The 19,268-nt window shown below is 36.7% G+C and overlaps 1 protein-coding gene across 1 annotated transcript; it reads left to right on the forward strand.

The window, feature by feature from the left end:
* Window positions 1–215: 215 nt before the first annotated feature.
* Window positions 216–19,034, forward strand: chs1 (chitin synthase 1). The gene is made up of 34 exons (XM_055154310.1): window positions 216–262; window positions 2,527–2,662; window positions 3,505–3,690; window positions 4,442–4,643; window positions 4,829–4,989; window positions 5,097–5,172; window positions 5,260–5,378; window positions 5,450–5,605; window positions 5,729–5,847; window positions 5,932–6,028; window positions 6,125–6,246; window positions 6,333–6,428; window positions 6,514–6,678; window positions 7,358–7,505; window positions 7,577–7,642; window positions 7,720–7,901; window positions 7,988–8,046; window positions 8,118–8,318; window positions 8,392–8,560; window positions 8,646–8,761; window positions 8,839–9,018; window positions 14,732–14,836; window positions 14,909–15,026; window positions 15,141–15,222; window positions 15,299–15,528; window positions 15,644–15,718; window positions 15,810–15,911; window positions 16,517–16,667; window positions 16,746–16,850; window positions 17,616–17,726; window positions 17,798–17,935; window positions 18,008–18,087; window positions 18,161–18,233; window positions 18,951–19,034. The coding sequence occupies exons 1-34, from the start codon at window positions 216–218 to the stop codon at window positions 19,032–19,034; spliced, it is 4,257 nt and encodes a 1,418-aa protein (XP_055010285.1).
* Window positions 19,035–19,268: the final 234 nt, after the last annotated feature.

Raw genomic sequence — 19,268 nt, forward strand, 5'->3', positions numbered from 1 at the left:
TGTTGGATTTGCATTCCTCCTTTTTACGCAGACTGCTCGGATTATGTTATTTGATGTGTCTAAAAACGTTTACAAGAGAAATACAGGTAAATTTAAGCACTTAATACAGTGTGGTTTTTCACTAAGTTTTATTAGTAGTAACGCTAATAGTAACACTTTATTATGTCTTTTTCAGTGACAGAAAAGATATCTGTGTGATACTGGCCTAAAAAAAAATGGAGGAGTTGAAAACAAGAGGAAGGAACCGAGAAGATCGGCACAAGTAGGTTACGAACTTTTTAGATGAACAATGTATTTTACTGTAGAAGCTGCTACCTTGTCACTGTATACTAACTAACATGTGGGACTGATCTGCTCTCAACTGTCTAGAGGCAGAATAAATCATGTTTTTTTTTTTTTTTTATAAATATTGTTTAAAAAACAACCTGTGGAAACATTTGAGATGATTAGCTACAGATTGCTATAATTTTGGTTGATGGTTGGTTGGACATTCCTTTACATAAATCATGTTTACATTTGATTAAAATTGATATTCTGTTAGGTCATAGTTTATATTTATTTTTAATAACTCAGAAAAAAAAAATCTTAAAATACTGTGAAAAAGCACAATTGGTGCTCTCACTTTTCAATGCATACCAGTTCGTGTGACAATGTTATTGATCATTTATTTTTATTGGATCTGTATCCATCCAAGCAATAAAGTATTGCATTCCTAGATTTCAATTTGAAGCCATTTTACAGCTTAAAGGAAATAGTTAATTTCCCCTGTGTACTTCTCACTTTTGTTCCTTATTGCTCTTGCTCAGTGATATCCCTCCATCACAGACTACATTATAACAGCACTTTTCTCACTCAAATGTTTCAGCCATAATAAGCACAAACTATTGATGGTAAATAGCAGAGCAATCTGACTTATTGATTGAATTAAAAATGAGTCCACTAAAAATATTGGGAATATGGGAGAAATGTACAAGTCACAAATATAGATTTCCGATTTGAAAATTCAATAGCCTTAAGTAAGGAATAGTATATATTAAGACTCTATAGTATTCAAACGGTAATCAACAGTGTCAGTATTATATATAATATATTGTCCTTGGTCCAGGTATGTCATTTGCAAAACAACACCACAATTCTGTATACATTAAATAGTTTTTAAATAAACTTGTTTTTGTTCCAAACTAAAATGCCCCACCAAACAGTCTAATAAAAAGTTATAATTGAATGTTATAAGTTAGTGGTTCTGTTTCAGTTTACATAAGCTTGCCATAGAGGAAAGATTCAGCCATATAGCTGTCATATTTATTGATAATTGTTATGGTTCTGAATCAAAGATCACTGCTGTGTTATCCATTCAGAAGTCCACACCCTGATACCTTTTCCAGTTAATCACCAGTGTGACATATACTGGATCATGAAGTATTATTTTAAGTCCACTGTCCACATTGTGTACTGCAGCCACTTCATAATTCTCTTTATAGAGCTAATAAAAATTACAATCATGAGGACGTGTCATCAGGCCTTGACAGTATTAATCAATAGTCAACTAGTTATGACTAGAAAAAATATAACAGGCATATTATAATAATTTAAAATGTTCACATCAAAAAAGGATAAACAGATTTTCATAAAAAAATAAAATAAAATAATATTAAATTAATAGAAAACAATATTTAATATTATTAAGTATTATATTTAGAAGCCTTTAGTCAGCATATTTCAAAATACATTTGGATAATAACATATTTTAAAACTCACTGTACAACAAAAAAGTAGTTTGACTAGTTGACCTACTGTAGTAAAGTACATGTTTACACAGGGCATAGGGCAGGGAGGGGGTCTCAGTCTGTAAAGTGCATTTTTCATGAGGAGAGCATGTTGTGAAGGCCTAGAATCCCTGCTACTATCCATTTTGGCCATTTGAATTTTTTACGATTCAATTTAATCACCTGTGATATGATACTTTTTGCTGTTCAGTTCCCGATTCCTTTTCCAGACATAAAACCAAATGTAATGTAACTTTATAGTTTTTATGGCCCAGGGTGTTATTGTACCAAAACTTTAGACCAACTCTTGGGCTAGTAAAAAAACATAGAGTGTAGGTTTTGAAAAGGACCAGAGTAGCTTATGAGTGAAAAAGGTTGACATCAAGCTCAGGTGGTTAAAGGTGCATTCATTATGCAACTTTTCTGGCTGTCACCTGCTTATCTTCATGGGTATGTTACTGGTCATATTACAGGTCAGATCTGTGGAGAGGCAATATTCACAAATATATCTTATTTTTGAGCAATAGAACACATATAATTAATAAATGCTAGATAGATGCGTTTAATATCGTATCACTGAACATTCCAGGTGAAGAAATAACATCTCCATGGAAACAAGTGGGTAACAGATCCTCCACCAGAAAAGCTGCGCAATGCACCTTTAAGTGTGAATAATAGTGTGTTGTTATTTTTTTTCCATATATATTTCATTTGTTAATGTATTTATTTTTTTCTTATTTGTGTTTGTCTTTTGCCTCAGAGGAACATGGGATCCGTTCCTCTTGAATCCGGCAGGAGCAGAGAAGGAGCAGAAAAGGACATGTTTCCGACTAGCCCAATATTTAGTGACAATATTAGTGGGCCTGGCTGTTTTGACCACTGCTGTTCTAGCAAAGGTACCATTACGCTTTAACGCTGTATATTAAAACCTTTGAACCTGGACTATGAACATGACTCGGCTTCTGAGACTTTCTGAGGGTTGCTACCTATTTAGAATTTATTATTATCATTTATATATCTTTTTCTCTTTGTTATTATAAGATTTTGTGATGTGTGAACTACTGTGTCCAAATAATTTCCCTTATGGATCAATGAAGTTTATCTACCTCTAAATCAAAATTCCAGCAAACACAAATATTAAGCAGAACTTCATCATTTTTTCACAATCAAAAATGCAAAACCTCACTTGACACACAGTAAATCTTAAATTACTGCTTTTGACAAAATTCCTTGCCATAAATTGAAAAAGTTACAAAAAAAAAACAAAACAGAACTAGTACATTTTCTTCAGTTTCTAAGCACTTTCACAACTCCAGCATGGACAACTAACAACTAGCATGCTAACGTGAACGTTCCAATTATCTGACAATAAAGTCCTTTATAATTAGATGCTGGCTGTACACAAAGGACTTAATTTGACCTCAAAAGCTTATACAATATCATCTATACTGGGGAAAGACATAAAGCTCAATTACATGGGAAAAAAAATCTGGTTCAGGGCCTTTAAAATAATACATTCTCCATAGCGGTAGATACGTTTCGTGCCAAATGGTTGTGGTGATGGTGCAGTTTGAATTTGTTTCTTGCACCACGTTAGAAGTCCGCAAAAATGTAACTGTTCCATTTTATTTATTGTTTGCTGTTTGAAATATGCTATAAAACACCTGAAACAATCAAACAGACCTGTATTTTGTTTTTAAACCCCATAATGATATGGTTTTATAATGTGTTCTCACAGGGCTCATTGCTGGTGCTGTCCACTTTGTCCAGTCCCACCTCAATGCGCAGCAAACAGGAGAAGCAATTCTATATGCTCATGTTAGTCTTTGTCCTCGTCTGTCCTAACCTTCTTGTGTTCCTCAAGTCTCTGTGGAGATGTGCCTTCAAGAGTTTTGTCCGACCAAACTTCAAAACTATGTCCATTGTAAGTTTCTCATTAAAGGAGACATATTACGCAAAATCATCTTAAATAATCATAAGCTTACTTAAAGGTGCAGTGTGTAACTTCTTGGTTGGGGGTCTGTCACTTGCTTGTTTCTATGGATAAGTCACTGTTAGGCCTGGAATGTTCCACAGTATGGCATTAAACAGCTCTATTTTACATTTATTAAAATAAAGGTGGTTTTATAGCACAACCATTCCTCAAAAAACTAAAACAAAAACAGGCTTTCTGACTTGACTGTGAGAGGGGTTGTCTTTCCACAGATCTGACCTGTAATTTAGCGTGGTTTGGTCTCCACGAAGATACAGAGTTTTAATACCATACTGTGAAACATTCCATACAAAGCAATAACATCTCTATGGAGAAAAAGTATGTTGGGCTCTTCACCAGAAAAAGTTACACAATGCACCTTTAAGGTTGGATTTTGACTGATTCAGGTATGTCTGAGTAAAGCTGTATTGTCTTGCCTCTATTCCTGTACATGAAAGGTTCTAAAATGTCACATAGCCAAACAAAATATAAAAACTGGTCAATTAAAATCCACTGCTTGCTACAATGAAATGCCACTATGAAGAGGTTGGTCCTATCAGTCTGTGGACCCACTTATATCTTAGAGATGTTTTAGATCAATATTTTAATGTACAATGAAGAATATGTAAAATTATGCAATATTCAATAAGTACAATAAAAAAACGTATATGGTGAACTAACAAACCCACTTCTGCGTCATCAGATTTGTGCCATTGAGTGCCTGGTGTCTCTGGGGACCTCCATCCTGGTGCTGGTTGTCATGCCTAAATTTGATGTTCTGACTAATCTTTTCATCAGTGGAGGAGTATGCATTGTGTCCGCAGTCCTACAGATCATTTTCAGACTTCAGGCCGAATCTTGGAAATTGATCTTCCCAGTTTGCTCCCTGATTCTCACAGTAGCAGGTAGGGGTGGGCAAAATCGACAAAAAATATGATCTCAATATTTTGGGGGATTATCTTTAGATGACCTGATGGCAGTCATTCAGACATTTGCTCAAATGTGCCTGTAAATTAATAGACTACAATTTATAATATAATTTGCATTTAATTTATATTTGTTCATATTAATTTCATTCACAAATCCACAGGCTACTGTCTCTTGGGCATTGACTACTATGCCCGTGTAACATCATTCGTGGACAGACAGGGTGATGACTGCTACTTTTACATTGTCATGGGCATTTTGTCATCGCTGCTCATCTCCCTCTGCTGGTGGGAAAATTCACTGCAAGCATCTAACCGTATGCAGGTAAATGTGAATAGTTTTAACTTAAATACTGCATGTAATATACTTGAAGTAAAGTTACAGCTTACTAGTGTGCTGCTAGTAAATATTCATTTACTGTGTATTTTCAGGACAGACTGCGTGAGTTGGAAGGATTTCGGGACTTTGTGTACTGTATCAGCAGTCTTCTAAGGATAATAGTTATAGGTCATTATCTGCATTTAAACAACCAGTACACATTACTGTCTGTGATCCATCCCTAAGTCTGCACAATTTGTTTACTGTGGATTTCAGGAGGTGTGTACCTGCTCTACCATTATTTCATTGCCAAGACAATAGTTTGGAAAGAGTTTGTAATAGAGAAAGCTGACGGGCAGCTGCTGCAGACTGGACTAGGACTGTTATTCTTACAGGTAAAGTCAAGGAGCCTTAATGTTTGTGTGTCTATCAATTATCTGCAATTTACAACTGAACTTTTGTCTAGGCCTGCTGTGCAGCTGCCTGCCACTGGTTTGGTGTAGTGGCCTGCAAAATTCATGCTGTTAGACTGAGTTTTGCTCTGCCAGTGTGCTGTACAGGTCCTGTTGTGCTTTTGTTGGGACTTGTATTGTTCATGACTGAGTCCAAGTCATTGACTGAAGTAGAAAAAGGGAACATCACAGGTGGGTTTCTGCAAAGATGCACATTAATGAAAGACAGAGAAAGAGGCTTTATGGCTATATAGGTTAACTGGACTACTGAGTATTCCAAAATATAAATGTAGTTTAAAAGTGTCTCTTTTACAGAGTTTTGTGAAAGCCTTGAGCTTGTCACGCACAAAAACGCAACTTCAATTATACTGCTCGAGGTCATCAGGAGTATTTGCCGCACATCACTGAACAGGTACCTAAAAATGCACTTGAAAATTGGCACTATGCATGGATATTCAATTTAGAATGCTTATATTTTATTGTTTTCCCACTATAGTTATTATGACCAGTGGCCGTTTGCTATGCTGGTTATGGAGGGGTTGTGTATGTGGTCTGGATTCGTCACCTGCACTTACTATGTGTGGAAGATAAAGGTAAAGCACATACGCATTAGTTGCCATTGAACGGCTTTTGTGGCAAAACATACTGCAATACTACAAAAACCTAAACTTGTGTAAAACCAAAATCAGGTCCAGCGCATAGAGAGAACATCACAGCTCTTTGTGCGAAGACTGTACGAATCCTGCTTCATTGACCTCTCTCTGTTACTCAACACTAAGATGAAGGTGGCAAGAACTGAAAACCAAGAGAGGTAAAGAAAAAGTGTAGTATACGGTATATTGTGTCGTTTAGTAGAGTATCTACAAATTACCACTTAATTCCATTTCTCCTAAACAGCTCGGACGAAATACAGAACTGTGTAATCTACCTCTGTGCAACTATGTGGCATGAAACCTACGATGAGATGCTAAAGATCATAACATCAATGTTTAGGTATGGTATAAGCAACAAACAAATGTGTGTGTGTTAATTTTACCTTTCAAATAATAATCATCAATGGTAATACGATTTGTTTCAGGCTGGATCGATACCGAGGCGATCCAGGAAAGCAACACAATGACTGCTTTAACTTCGAGTGTCACGTATTTGTGGACGATGCCTTTATGACTGAAAAGGAAACGGGAAAAAGATTGGTTAATTCTTACGTCAGTGACCTGGTTAATGTTGTCATTGAGGTTTACAGGTGAGATAGTTATTTACTAGGGCTTCAGTCAATTAGAGAAATCCACCAAAAACATGAATAGGCTGCAAGAGGGTGATGCATTACCACAGACTGTATACACAAATGAACATAGCAACACGCAACCCACCACATTCCAAATACGAAATTTGCTTGCAGGCGCTTCCGGCTCCTACTGACCCTGTCTCCCATTGACTTACATTGGAATATTGTCACCCACTCTCTCTCTAACTGTTGTAATGAGCCTCATCATTTTGGTATTCAAATGTTTGTATTAACCTGCTCTACAAGATCCTGGTGTTTTTTTCCCACTATTTCGTCCTTTAAAAAAATCCTATTCCTAATATATAGTCTGGCTCCAAATTCGCTCCTGCAACTGCTAGCTTGGCGAGCTTCATTTGAATAGTGCTGAACACTACACACAAGATTACAAGCTCATAGAAGTTTTCTAGAGAAAAGTATTCATAATCTGTATATTTACATGAATTGGGGAGAATAAATTGTCACCAGACATTGCAAAATCTCCCACTAATCCACTTCATGTTCCCCATATAATTTTTTAATGCTTCAATAAAATTATTAGTTGACTAATAAAAATGTCAATAAACCATACCAGAATTGCCAGATTAATTAAATGACAAAGGCTTATTCATCAGAGAGTGGTATGTTTGCCGTTACACAGAGTATTCACTCACAAAGAGCCAGATGACGTGTCAATCATTGAGACTCCGTATGGAGGCAGGCTTATGGTCGTGCTGCCACAAGGAAACCTGTTCTTGGCTCACCTCAAAGACAAGAGTCTCATCCGGAACAAGAAGAGATGGTCACAGGTATACATGCTCACCTCTTCTTACAAAAGTGCTTTCAGCATATCTTTACTAATTATATTAATCTTTTTCAGATTATGTATTTATATTACCTGCTTGGATGGAAGGGTTATGTTGACAAGAATCCTCAAAAATTAAAAGTAGGGGGGATTTTTTTTTGCTGATATAAATGTATTTATTTTCTTTGTTTCATCTAAAAAAAAACACTTCTTTTCAGTACAAGAGAGAAAGCATGCAATCATTGGATCGTGAATCTGAATTTTCAAACATATATATCATGCGTCAAGAAGATATTGAGATCTACAATAGGAAGAACATTTCAGATGAAAACACTTACATCCTGGCTTTGGACGGAGACACAGATTTCCATCCTAAAGCTGTGATTCTTCTTGTAGACAGGTACAGTTTATCAGTTTATTATTATTTAAGTTTTTTGTTAAATGGTTTTGTTTCATACATTTCATATTGCACTTTATTATTAACAGATTACGTATGTATGATAATGTTGGTGCAGCCTGTGGCAGGATTCATCCAACTGGAATGGGTAAACAGTGGAATGATTTTATTATTCTTTACTGTTTGTTGTTTATTATACTGGAATACTATCACTTATAGGTCCAATGGTATGGTACCAGAAGTTTGAGTATGCGGTGGGCCATTGGTTACAGAAAACAGCAGAACATGTGTTTGGCTCTGTGCTGTGCAGCCCAGGCTGCTTCAGTCTCTTTCGAGGCTCAGCTCTAATGGACGACAATGTACTGAAGAGGTACACCACCAAAGCCTCGCGAGCCTCAGAGTATGTGCAGTATGACCAAGGTATGTGCCACTTACAGTTTGAATTTCTTTAAAACTTTATCTTATTGATAATACTTTGTATTATTCCTTGTAGGGGAGGATCGTTGGCTGTGCACGTTATTGTTGCAGCAAGGATGGCGTGTGGAATACAACGCTGCATCAGATGCATACACAAACTCACCCCAAGAGTTTAAAGAGTTTTATAACCAACGAAGAAGATGGGGCCCATCTACATTAGCAAACACACTTGATCTTTTACACAGGTTTGTCATGCTAAATGACTCCTCATCAAGATGTTTTTGTGTAGAATATCACTCAGTGGTTTTTAACCTGTGGCCCAAATTGCAGTGGTTCAGAGACAGTGAAAAGAAACACATCCATCTCGAGGCTTTACATTTTTTACCAGATGTTCACTGTTGGCTCCTCTATTCTTGGACCAGCCTCTGTGACTCTGATGATAGCAGGTACGCCCATGTTGCAATAGTGAAGCCAGAGTAAAGCATTTATTTGAAACATATTTTACCACTATTTTGATTGACAGGTGCTTTTCAGTTTGTTTTCCAAATTACTGGAACAATCTCCATCATCATAGCAAGCGTTCCCCCTGTGTTCTACATCCTCATCTGCTTTATCACTAAAGCCAACACCCAGATCACCATTGCTGGGATAATGAGTGTCCTCTACGCTTTTCTGATGATAGCTTCTTTCTTCTCTATCATTGGTCAGTACAATTACAGTTGGTTAAGTTACTTTAAGTAGTACTTATTGTACTATTTTCTAATCTGTTATTGTTTTGACATTACAAACTTATTTGTTTCATTCACACATTTAAAACACAAACCCTGCATATCTCACAAACAGAAAACACTCTCTTCTCCCTTGTGATGTCATGTGGTAATACAGGAAGTGCTCCACTCTGGGTTTTTTTGTTTGTTTTTTTAAATCATTTTTTGTTTTTGTTTTTCAATTGTACAAAACAAAACAAAACAAACACAGAAGAGAAGAGTGCCATTACAATCGTTAAATGAAATATCAATCAAGATGTATTTACGCTATTCATTTTCAGATAAAGTCCAATCTGATAGGTTTCACATACTCAGTCCATTTCGTCCATGTTTCATAAAATAAGTCCCTTTGGTTCCGGAGGGAGAAAGACAGCTTTTCCACCACATAAATTTCAAAGACTATTTCTATCCACTCCTCTATTGATGGAGGATCCACCCTCAGCCATTTTCTTGTGATGGCTTTTTTGCTTGCTACAAGTAGGACTGCTAATAACTTTTTATCATCATTTCCCCAATTCTGGACATAACATCTCCCAAGTATATACACTCGAAGGTAAACATCAATTTAGATCCAAAAACATGGTTTATATGACTCCAAATCTTTGACCAATAAAATTTCAGAATAGTGCAATCCCAAAAAATATGATAGTGGTTCACCCCAGATGAGCCACAGAGCCTCCAACATGAATCCCCGTTCCCTTGGTGTCTTTTTGAATGGGTGTAATAAAAAACCTGACAATGTTCTTCCATCCAAACACTCGCCATGTATTAGATAATGTTGTCTTCCATTGTAATTGACAAATTCTTTCCCAACTTTCACTTGAAATGTTCAGATTACCTTCCATTTCCCACCTTTACCTTGTTGAATTGCTTTATGTAATTTAGATATTATATTACACTGAGACATTGATTTTGTTAATGTTAAAAAGGTCAGTATGAATCCCAAATCGCCTACACCTTTCATATTTTGGTCAAAATGATGTCTAATCTGTAAATATCTGTAAAAGTCTTTCTGATCTAATCAATTTTTTCCCCTTAATTTTTCAAAGCTCAAAAATACCCCCTTTTGGATGAAAGAGTAATATGATGTCAGACCCTTTGATATCCATGTTTTGAACATATTATCATGAGGGAAATCAGAGTCATAGGCTACCCATCTTAATATTTTTGATATTTTCTCCAGTTCACAAATTCTAAGAACTCCCTCTCAACTTTTCAAGAGGGATTCATACATAAAATCCTCTGTTATGTTAAAATTGTTTTGTAATTTTTTATCAGCCAATAGTGCCATAATTGGAATATTTTCCATCTCCATGCTTTCCACTTCTTTCCAGCTTGCAGAATAGGCTGGTAAACATAAACATACCAAAGGTCTGAGTTGAGCGGCGAAGTAATAGTCTTGAAAGCATGGGAGCCCGAGCCCACCCCTCTCCTTCCTCAGTTGCAATGTCTTATATTTAATTCTAGCTCTCTTGTTTTGCCAAATATATCTACCCAACATTCTGTCCCAACTGTCAAAATAACTGTGGTATCCAAATTGGTAAACAATTAAATAAATACAGCAAACGTGGGAGAATGTCCATCCTAACTGATTCCACTCGGGAGTGTAAATTCAGAAAAGGGATCATACTCCACCTTTGTAAATCTGTTTTAATTTTTAAGATTAATGGATCATAATTTGCGTGAAAAAGTTTAGATAAATCTCCCGTCAAAACAACCCCTAAATATTTAATGTTATTTGAGTCCCATTTCCATTTATATGCATTTTTTTATCCTGATTGGGGGTTTGTAGTTAAATTTCAACACCTGAGTTTTGTTTATATTGATTTTGTACCCTGAAAGAGAACCATATTTACACCTGCATTAGTTTTGGTAGAGATTGTGAAGGTTCAGTCAGATATATCAATATGTCAACTGCAAATAGAGCTAATTTTTGTACACCTGATTTAAGGGTAACTCCTATAATTTCTGTACTTTGTCTTATAAATTGGCTTAAGGGTTCAATAAATAAAGCAAATAAAAGTGTGGATGCTCCACAACCCTGCCGAGTCCTCCGTTCCAAAATGAAAGATTTAGTCAAATCCCCGTTAATTTTTATTCTTGCAGTTGGCCTGTTATACAGAGCAGCAACCGTGTCAATAATATTGGCATCAAAGCCAAATGTAGCCTTTACTCTGTACAAAAATTCTCATCGTACCGAATGGAATGCTTTCTCAGCATCTAAACTTATCATGAGCATTTTCAAGTTACATTTATTGACATGTTTCATAATTAATAATGCTCTTCGAATGTTGTCCTGAGTCTGCTTTTGTCTAATGAAACCAGTCTGGTCTTTATTAATAAGTTCTGGAAGGATTATCTCCAACCTTTTACATAGTATAGAAGTAAAAATTTTATAATCGATGTTAAGCACACTTACGGGACGATAACTTCCACAATCCAGTTTGTCTTTGTTTTACTTGGGGATTATAGAAGTTATGGTTTCTTTCCAAGATGGGGGTATACTTTTCTTCTCAAAAATCCAATTAAAAATCTTTATTAATGTTGGAACTAAATTTTCTTGCATTGTTTTATACCATTCTGAATTACACCCATCAGCCCCTGGATTCTTACCATTTTTCAATCTCTTAAGTGATGCTAAAACTTTTTCCTTAGTTATTTTTTATGTCAGTCTCTCGTTTTGATCATCAGAAACGTTCCGTAAGTCTAGAGACAACAAAAATTGGTCAATTTCCTCACTGTTTCCTAACTGAGGCTGAGAGTATAATTTTCTGTAGTACTCCTCAAAGCATTCTTGTATTTTGTTGAGGCAGGTCTCTATTCTATTAGTTACTGGGTGTCTAATTTTATGAACTGTCCTCTCTGCTTGTTCTCTCAATCTGTAAGAAAGAAGCTTGAACGCTTTCCCCCCTGCATCGTAGTATAGTTGTTTTGTAAAGTGGAGCTTCTTTTGAATCTCTTGTGTGTTTATAGCACCTATTTCCCCCTTCACTTCCTTTTCATTTTAACTGAATTTTGGAGCGAATTAGAGTGTTCTGTCAAAAGTTCCTTAAGTTTGACTTCTAGTGCTTCCAATTTTTGTTCTTTACGTTTCTTTAGTGTAGCCGAAATTGCTATTATTTTGCCCCGAATCACGGCTTTCAATGCATCCCATAATATTGCAGGAGGGACCACACCTTTGTCATTACTATCCAAGTATAGTTGAATTTCTTTTTTCAGAGTAACTTTAATATTGTGATCATTTAAGATATTTGAATTTAATTTCCAGAGCATAGATTTTGTTTTGTCACTTATGTTGAGTGTTAAATATACAAGTTCAAGGTCTGATATAGCCCAAGTGCCAATCTTGGACCTCACCGCTCTATACATATCACTTTTGAACATTAAGAAGAAGTCTATTCGAGAATAAACATTGTGAGCTGAGGAATAATGTGTATAGTCTCGCACTTTATGGTTATATTCCCTCCATATGTCAATTATTCCTAGTTCCTTCATAAAATTATTCACTTTTCTACTGATATTTTTAGCGTCTGATCTTCCACTGGAACTGTCCATTCTAGGATGCAATCTAATGTTAAAAGCACCCCCGCATATTGGGATGCCTTGGCATTCCTTTGTCAATGTTTCAAGTACATGTTTGTAAAATGACCAGTCACTGCCAGGTGGCATGTACACATTTAACAGACTCACCAGAGTACCATCCGATTTACCTATGACCAAGATATATCTTCCTTCCTTATCCCAGATTTGTGAGAGGAGAAATATACTTTAGAATATCCCATTTTATTCAGTTTCGCATGTTCACTATCACTCAGGTGAGTTTCCTGAATAAATGCCACCTGTGACAACATTTTTGATCTCTTAACTGGATTGAGCATGCCATTTATGTTAAATCAAATACATTTTACAAATCAGGCTGACATCTGATTGTATCAACAAATGATAACATCTTTAAGCATGGCACTCTCCTCTCTGCACAGAACAACAGAGTGTAAATCACAACAACCAAAACTGAACAAAAAACGAACTTGATTCCCTGTGCTGGGGTCAATGTAACAGACCCTCTTATGTCCCAGGGGGCGCTTCAAGGCAAAAGACCTACTCCTGTCAGCAGTGCAGGGGATGCTTGCGGCTATGTCAGTATTATAAAAACCCTCGTTGTAGAACCCTCAATATTTCAATAGTTTTACTCACACAGTCATCTCAATCTAATGCTTTTTCAATCAGAGGGAAACAAACCCGAATCCTCCCGGTTTTGTGCTTTTATTCTGCACTTGGGCCAGGTGATGTTTTCCGGAATGCGCGCAGCTTCTCCTTGTAGTTGATGTCTCGCTCAGGGTCAGGTGCATTCTTCTTCGTGCGTCGATCCACGCAAGTTCAGGTCAGCTGTTGAATCCGCTCTGTCAGTGATGCCGGTGTTGGTATGAGTTTGACTGCATATCCCCCGCTTCACGAGATCCTCCGCCGCCTCCGCTGTGTCTCACGTGCAGCCGGGCAGGAAAGAGTGTCTGAAACCGGACAGCTTTCTCTTTTAACACTTTATGGATCTCTGCATATTCTCTCCTCTTTCCAACAATGGCGAGTGGAAAGACCTGGTCCAGAGTAACCTGTTTATCTTTCCACTTGAATCCTTTCATTTGCCAGGATTTGTGAAGCACCATCTCCTTGGTCCGAAAGCTTAAAAACTTGACCACAATAGAGCGAGGGGGAGCGCTTGGCACTGGAGGAGGTCCCAGGGAGCGGTACGCTCTTTCGATGCCCAATTCCAGGTCATTTGACAACTGGAGACCCTCACGAAGTAAGTTTTCAACAAATATGACCATTTCTGTCTCTTCTTTCTCCGCGTTCTCGCTGACCCCGTATATTCTCACATTTTCGCATCTTCCTCGGGCCTGGATGTCAACTAGCTGCTCCTCCAGCTTTGAGCATAGCTTTAGAAAGCCAGTGGCTACAATTTCGGATGTTTGAACCCGCTCTTCGACTTTTTCAATACGACTTTAGGCCTTCTCTAGTCTATTGTTGATTGAAGAAATGTCTCTTTTTAGCTCTTCAAATTGGTCCCTGCTTTCTTGTCGAAACTGCTTTAGCTCATTTAAGATCTTGGAGTCCGCCACCTCGCTGGGCAAGTGCTAGTAAGCCCGTAGTTAGCCGTGACCATGGATCCCAGTCTCCCTCTCTTTTTTTTAGGGTGAAATAATTCATGGTGACATCTGGCCCCCTTTTAATACTTCAGATATGCATTATTTCTCTTCTGAATGGGCCTTTTGCTAAGATTTCTCTGGGTCGGTCGGGAGCCTTCTTACTGTGCTGCCAGTGTCTCAGTGTTCCAACGGAAGTCTCCACTCAGTTTTTAAACTTCATATATCTTTACTAGAAACATTTGGATAATTTCAGCTCTACAATTGCCTATTGCTAATAAACTAAAGGTAAAAGTTGCTGTAAAACACAGTTTTATGACATCACAAAGTGGAACAGAGTATTGTGATCTTTGGAGATGTAGACACATTAATAATAAAGTGTTACTCAAACATGTATGAATGAAACAAAACACAACTCCAGTAAAGTTTTTAAGGAGGTAACAGCATTATAACATGTCTAAAAGCTCAGAGTCAATTTTGTGTAATATAGGGCCTTTATGTATGTTTGTAGGTGACATGGTTATGCAGAAGACGTTCCTGACACCCACTGGGGTATTTTTAGTGTCCATGACCGTCATGTATATGATAACAGCTATTCTCCACCCAGAGGAGTTTGGTACGACTTACTTTTTATTACAAAGCGCTGGTATTTTGTGAAACCAGTAACCATGTGTAATCTGTTCCACAGGTTTGATCATGTATGGCCTGATGTACTTTATCTGTATTCCCAGTGGCTATCTCCTCCTGACCATTTACTCTCTTGTCAACATGAACAACGTGTCATGGGGCACAAGGGAGACCAACAAGTAATGTATTAACAGATTTAATGTCATAGCTGAACTCACAAATCACTAAAAACTCTGCTGCTGCTATTGTTTCAAACGTGCTTTATCTCACACTGACACATTTCTTTGCTTCAGGGGAGAGGTAGAAGCAAAGAAGCTCCAGAACGTCCTGTGTGACAAGAACTGTCGGCTTTGCTGCTGGGACATGAAATTACAGGTGCCCCATGGTCCAAAATAATTTAATTAAAAATTTTCCAATACAATTCATATGACTTTAACCATCTCCTTTTCAGGTAACCCAAGAAGCAGAGAATGTAATGTTTCAGAAGATAGGAGGACATCCTGCACTGCTAGCCCCTCCACTCCTCGTTACCAGCCAGCCAACAACACAAGAAACAGCCTTAATGCAGCAGAGCAATGACTTGCCCAAAGAAACACAAGAAAAAGAGAAAGAAAAAGAGGATAAACTAAATCTGTTTGAAAAACAAGAGACAAAATACAATCATGTAGCTTCTATTTCCAGGTGTGCAATGAAATTATTCACAACGCATTCCTTTTTTGTTTAATTTTGAGCAAAATCAGCGTAAGACGCTTGCTATAATCATAAATAAATAAATGTCTGTGCATCTCTCTAACAGCAGTGATTACAGCAGCGATAAGAAGAGCGTATTGTCCTCGGACTTTGATGAAGATGATGACGATGTGAACTACAGGTCAGAACTAGCAGAAAACAACTTCCTGTTAGTGGTAAGAAACATATGAAATGAAAAGTAACTACAGTTAGTTATCCATTGATATTGAAAGCATCTATGGTGTTCTTGCAGATTGGGTATATCCAGTGAAGGAGGAGTTCCTAAAGAAGTTGACTTATGCAAATATGGCAAAAAACTTAAAGGAACAGATAAGGCAAGTAATCATTCTCAACATACACATTGGTATTCCTTAGCATTTGTTTTAATATATTATGCTACAACACCATTCTAAAATTAAAAGGTACATTATTTAACTTCTAAGTTAAAGGGTCTTCCTCCACCTGCTCATGCCCATGGAGATGTTATTGCTTTGCCTGGAGTGTTCCACAGGATAACATTATACTTTTATCTCCATGGAGACAAGCAAGTGATGCCACTAAGGCAAGTTACTGGTCAGATCTGTGGAGAGGCAATCCCATCAACTGTGGGAATCTTTTATTTTTATTTTAACAATAAGAACACAAATAAATACTTAAATGTAAGACTGATACATTATAGATTAAAGTAATGTCAAACTATGGAACATTTTAAAGAAAGCAAAAATATCCCAATGAACAAACGCAATGATGGACCACCCAGCTGAAAAGTTACATAGTGCACCTTTAACGCAAAAAGTACAGTCAGAAAAGTCTACCAGTCCATTAAAAGTGTGGGATAAGTTTGTACTGCTGCAAATTGTTTCTAGTTATGTTTTTCACATATTTAGAAGAGTAAAAAATTGGTACAGTGCCTAAAACCAAAAAGTGTTTTTGTGTGTAGGTTTGTACTTCCTGTCAGTGAGGATGAGCTCTGTGATGAGCTGGTGTTGATGTTAAATGACACACTCACCACAGAGCTCAGCAGAGTTGGGCCTGAAGATATCCCCTCAAACTGCCAACTGGAGGAACTGAGGGATGCACTCACCAGACAAGTAATCACAAGACTGCTATGCATTTCAATTTTAAAATACCAAAAACAAAATACATAACCAGCGTTCTTCCTCTGCCAGGCAAGACAAATCCTGAAGAATAACCATAAGAAAAAACTTGAAAAGAAAGTCATGAGCGCTATTGAGAAAACCCTCAGAGCCCCACAAGTCAAACAACTGAATGAGGTACACAGTTTCCATACAGATTCACAGTACTGTGCTAAAGTCAGCATACATAGTAGCTGTAGTTAACATTACAGTCTGGTAATCATTACAAGTCTAAATAAAGCAAAGCATATTTACTAGTACCTACTAATGCTTGTTCTCTGTCAGAAATGAAAATAGGTAAGATAATAACAAAGGAGAAATTCAATTCTGTCAAACAGACAAACATTTTTTGATTGACTATGTTTTGCAGTTTATCCAAACTGCTTCTTCAGTTTTGGTCAGATTGCTGGTGGACACTGCCTTATACATGCCTATAGGAAGGAGCTAACTACACTGAAACTACTCTGAAACTAACACACCTATTTGTTTACAGTTTGTTAGCTGGTCATGTTGACCAGTAAGTAAATGGTTAGGTTAGATAATAGCAAGTATACTATTGAGGAATTTCTCCCACATTTCCTCACTGTCTCCACGAAAATATCAAATAGTTTGCATGCCAGGTGCTAAAAAGGTCCTCAAAACTATGGCCTATTAATTTTATGTGCAAAAATGCAAGAAAGTGGGAATGCAGAAAAACTTTTTTTTTTTTTTTTTAAACAAGCAAGAGTCAAAAAGTGACTTAAAATAGTACAGAATGGCAATAAACTAATCTAAAAAGGGATATGGGTTCATGCCATATGAGGTCTTCTAAAGATTTTTGTTAGCCCACAAAATATTTAAGTTGTTTTAATTGCAAAATGTGATAATATAGTAGTAGTGTATCATCTGTCTAATTCTAATTAGGATGAAAATGACTTCTGGAATAAGTTAATCGACCGATACCTGAAACCAATTGTTGACAGCCAGGAGCATAAAGATGAAGTCAGCAAAGAGCTGAAATCACTGCGCAACAAGGTACCTGCACCTGATAGCACTGGCTTTTTATATAAAGAAAATGTTTAATAAGTTTGTCATGTCCTTCACAGGCAGTCTTCCTCTATTTTATCATAAACATTTTATGGGTGGTTGCAACATTCTTCCTGCAAGCAATTGGAAATGACGTGATCAGCATCAAAATCCCTAAATATTATTCAAACGGCAGTCTTTCAACTGAGTATTTAAAGGTGGGACAAGAAAAATTTTAAGATACTGGGATTTGTAATGCTTATAGTTACTATTTACTCATGCTGTTACAGGTTGAACCTCTGAGCTTGATGTTCCTTCTATCCTTTGCCATTCTACTTGTGGTCCAATTCCTGGCGATGTTATATCACCGGTACATATGCTTGTTATGATGAAAAATGAAAGATAATTTCTATGTGTCACATCACTTTGTATTCTGTTTATAGGGTCTATACTCTTATTCATATTGTATCTTATCGGAGCAAAGAAAAGGACTACATAGAGAAGCCTACAACATATGTAAGCAACACCTGCCAAAATAATTGCACATTTATTTATTAATTTATTTATTTTTACTTGCATGAATGGAGTTGTTTGTGAAACTTAAAAGAGCAAAAGACCTTATGTGACTAAATAACGTTGGGCAGTCAGTCTATGGTTGGACAATACTGTACAATTCGACTTTACTTTTTTCTTTTAATATGAATGAAGTCTTGCTCTTTTTCTCCCTCCGATATTAGACCTATAATGGACGCCCTATAATAGCGTAATAACGTAGCTCACCTATGTAATGTGAAACTAGCTCTAGCCAATTAGGCTAATCGGCTACTATACTGACATTGACAAAACAAAATATAAAGTAGTGTAAATTAGGCTAGTAATCTTATTAATAGCTTACCTTAATTATGTCCATTTATGTACTGTTGATATCCCATGGTCTGAAGCTTTCTTTTAAGTATTTTCGCTGGTAATTACCCGCTGGTGTGGCCATAGCTCGTAGGTGTGACACGTGGAAGGTAAATGGTCGATCATCGATTGAGCAATGTTTCTCACAATGAACTATCCACCTGTCTAGGCCTAGGTGGCGCTAACCGAGATTGACATATTAAAGTTAGATCTAATTTTCTAATAATTTACTGATCGTTCATTCACAGTTAATAAGGCATTGTGTATGTAAAACTTAACTTCGACTGATTTTCTCTAGCCTATGTGCAGCTAATTTATGTCTTTATTTAGGACCCAGAAAGGGATGATCACTTCATTGAAGAAAACCCTGGAGCCATTGAACTCATGATCAACAAAGATGATCTGCATTCATAGCCATATTCATAGAGCGTTTAACTATATCATGATTTTTTTAATTTGTCAAATGTAATAAGAAATAATGTATGTCAGTACTTGGCACTATAGAAATCAATTCAACATTTCCATTCATTAACTGATCAAATCTAAATGCTACTACTTTGAAATATTACCAAGCTTGAAAAAAGACATTTTATTGTATAGTTGTAAATGTATGGTCTGTAAGCATTGCCCAGTAAAACCTGAAAATCA

The sequence above is a fragment of the Boleophthalmus pectinirostris genome, unplaced genomic scaffold, assembly GCF_026225935.1.
Source record: "Boleophthalmus pectinirostris isolate CB_2022bp ecotype Guang Dong unplaced genomic scaffold, ASM2622593v1 HiC_scaffold_19, whole genome shotgun sequence".
Lineage (NCBI taxonomy): Eukaryota > Metazoa > Chordata > Actinopteri > Gobiiformes > Gobiidae > Boleophthalmus > Boleophthalmus pectinirostris.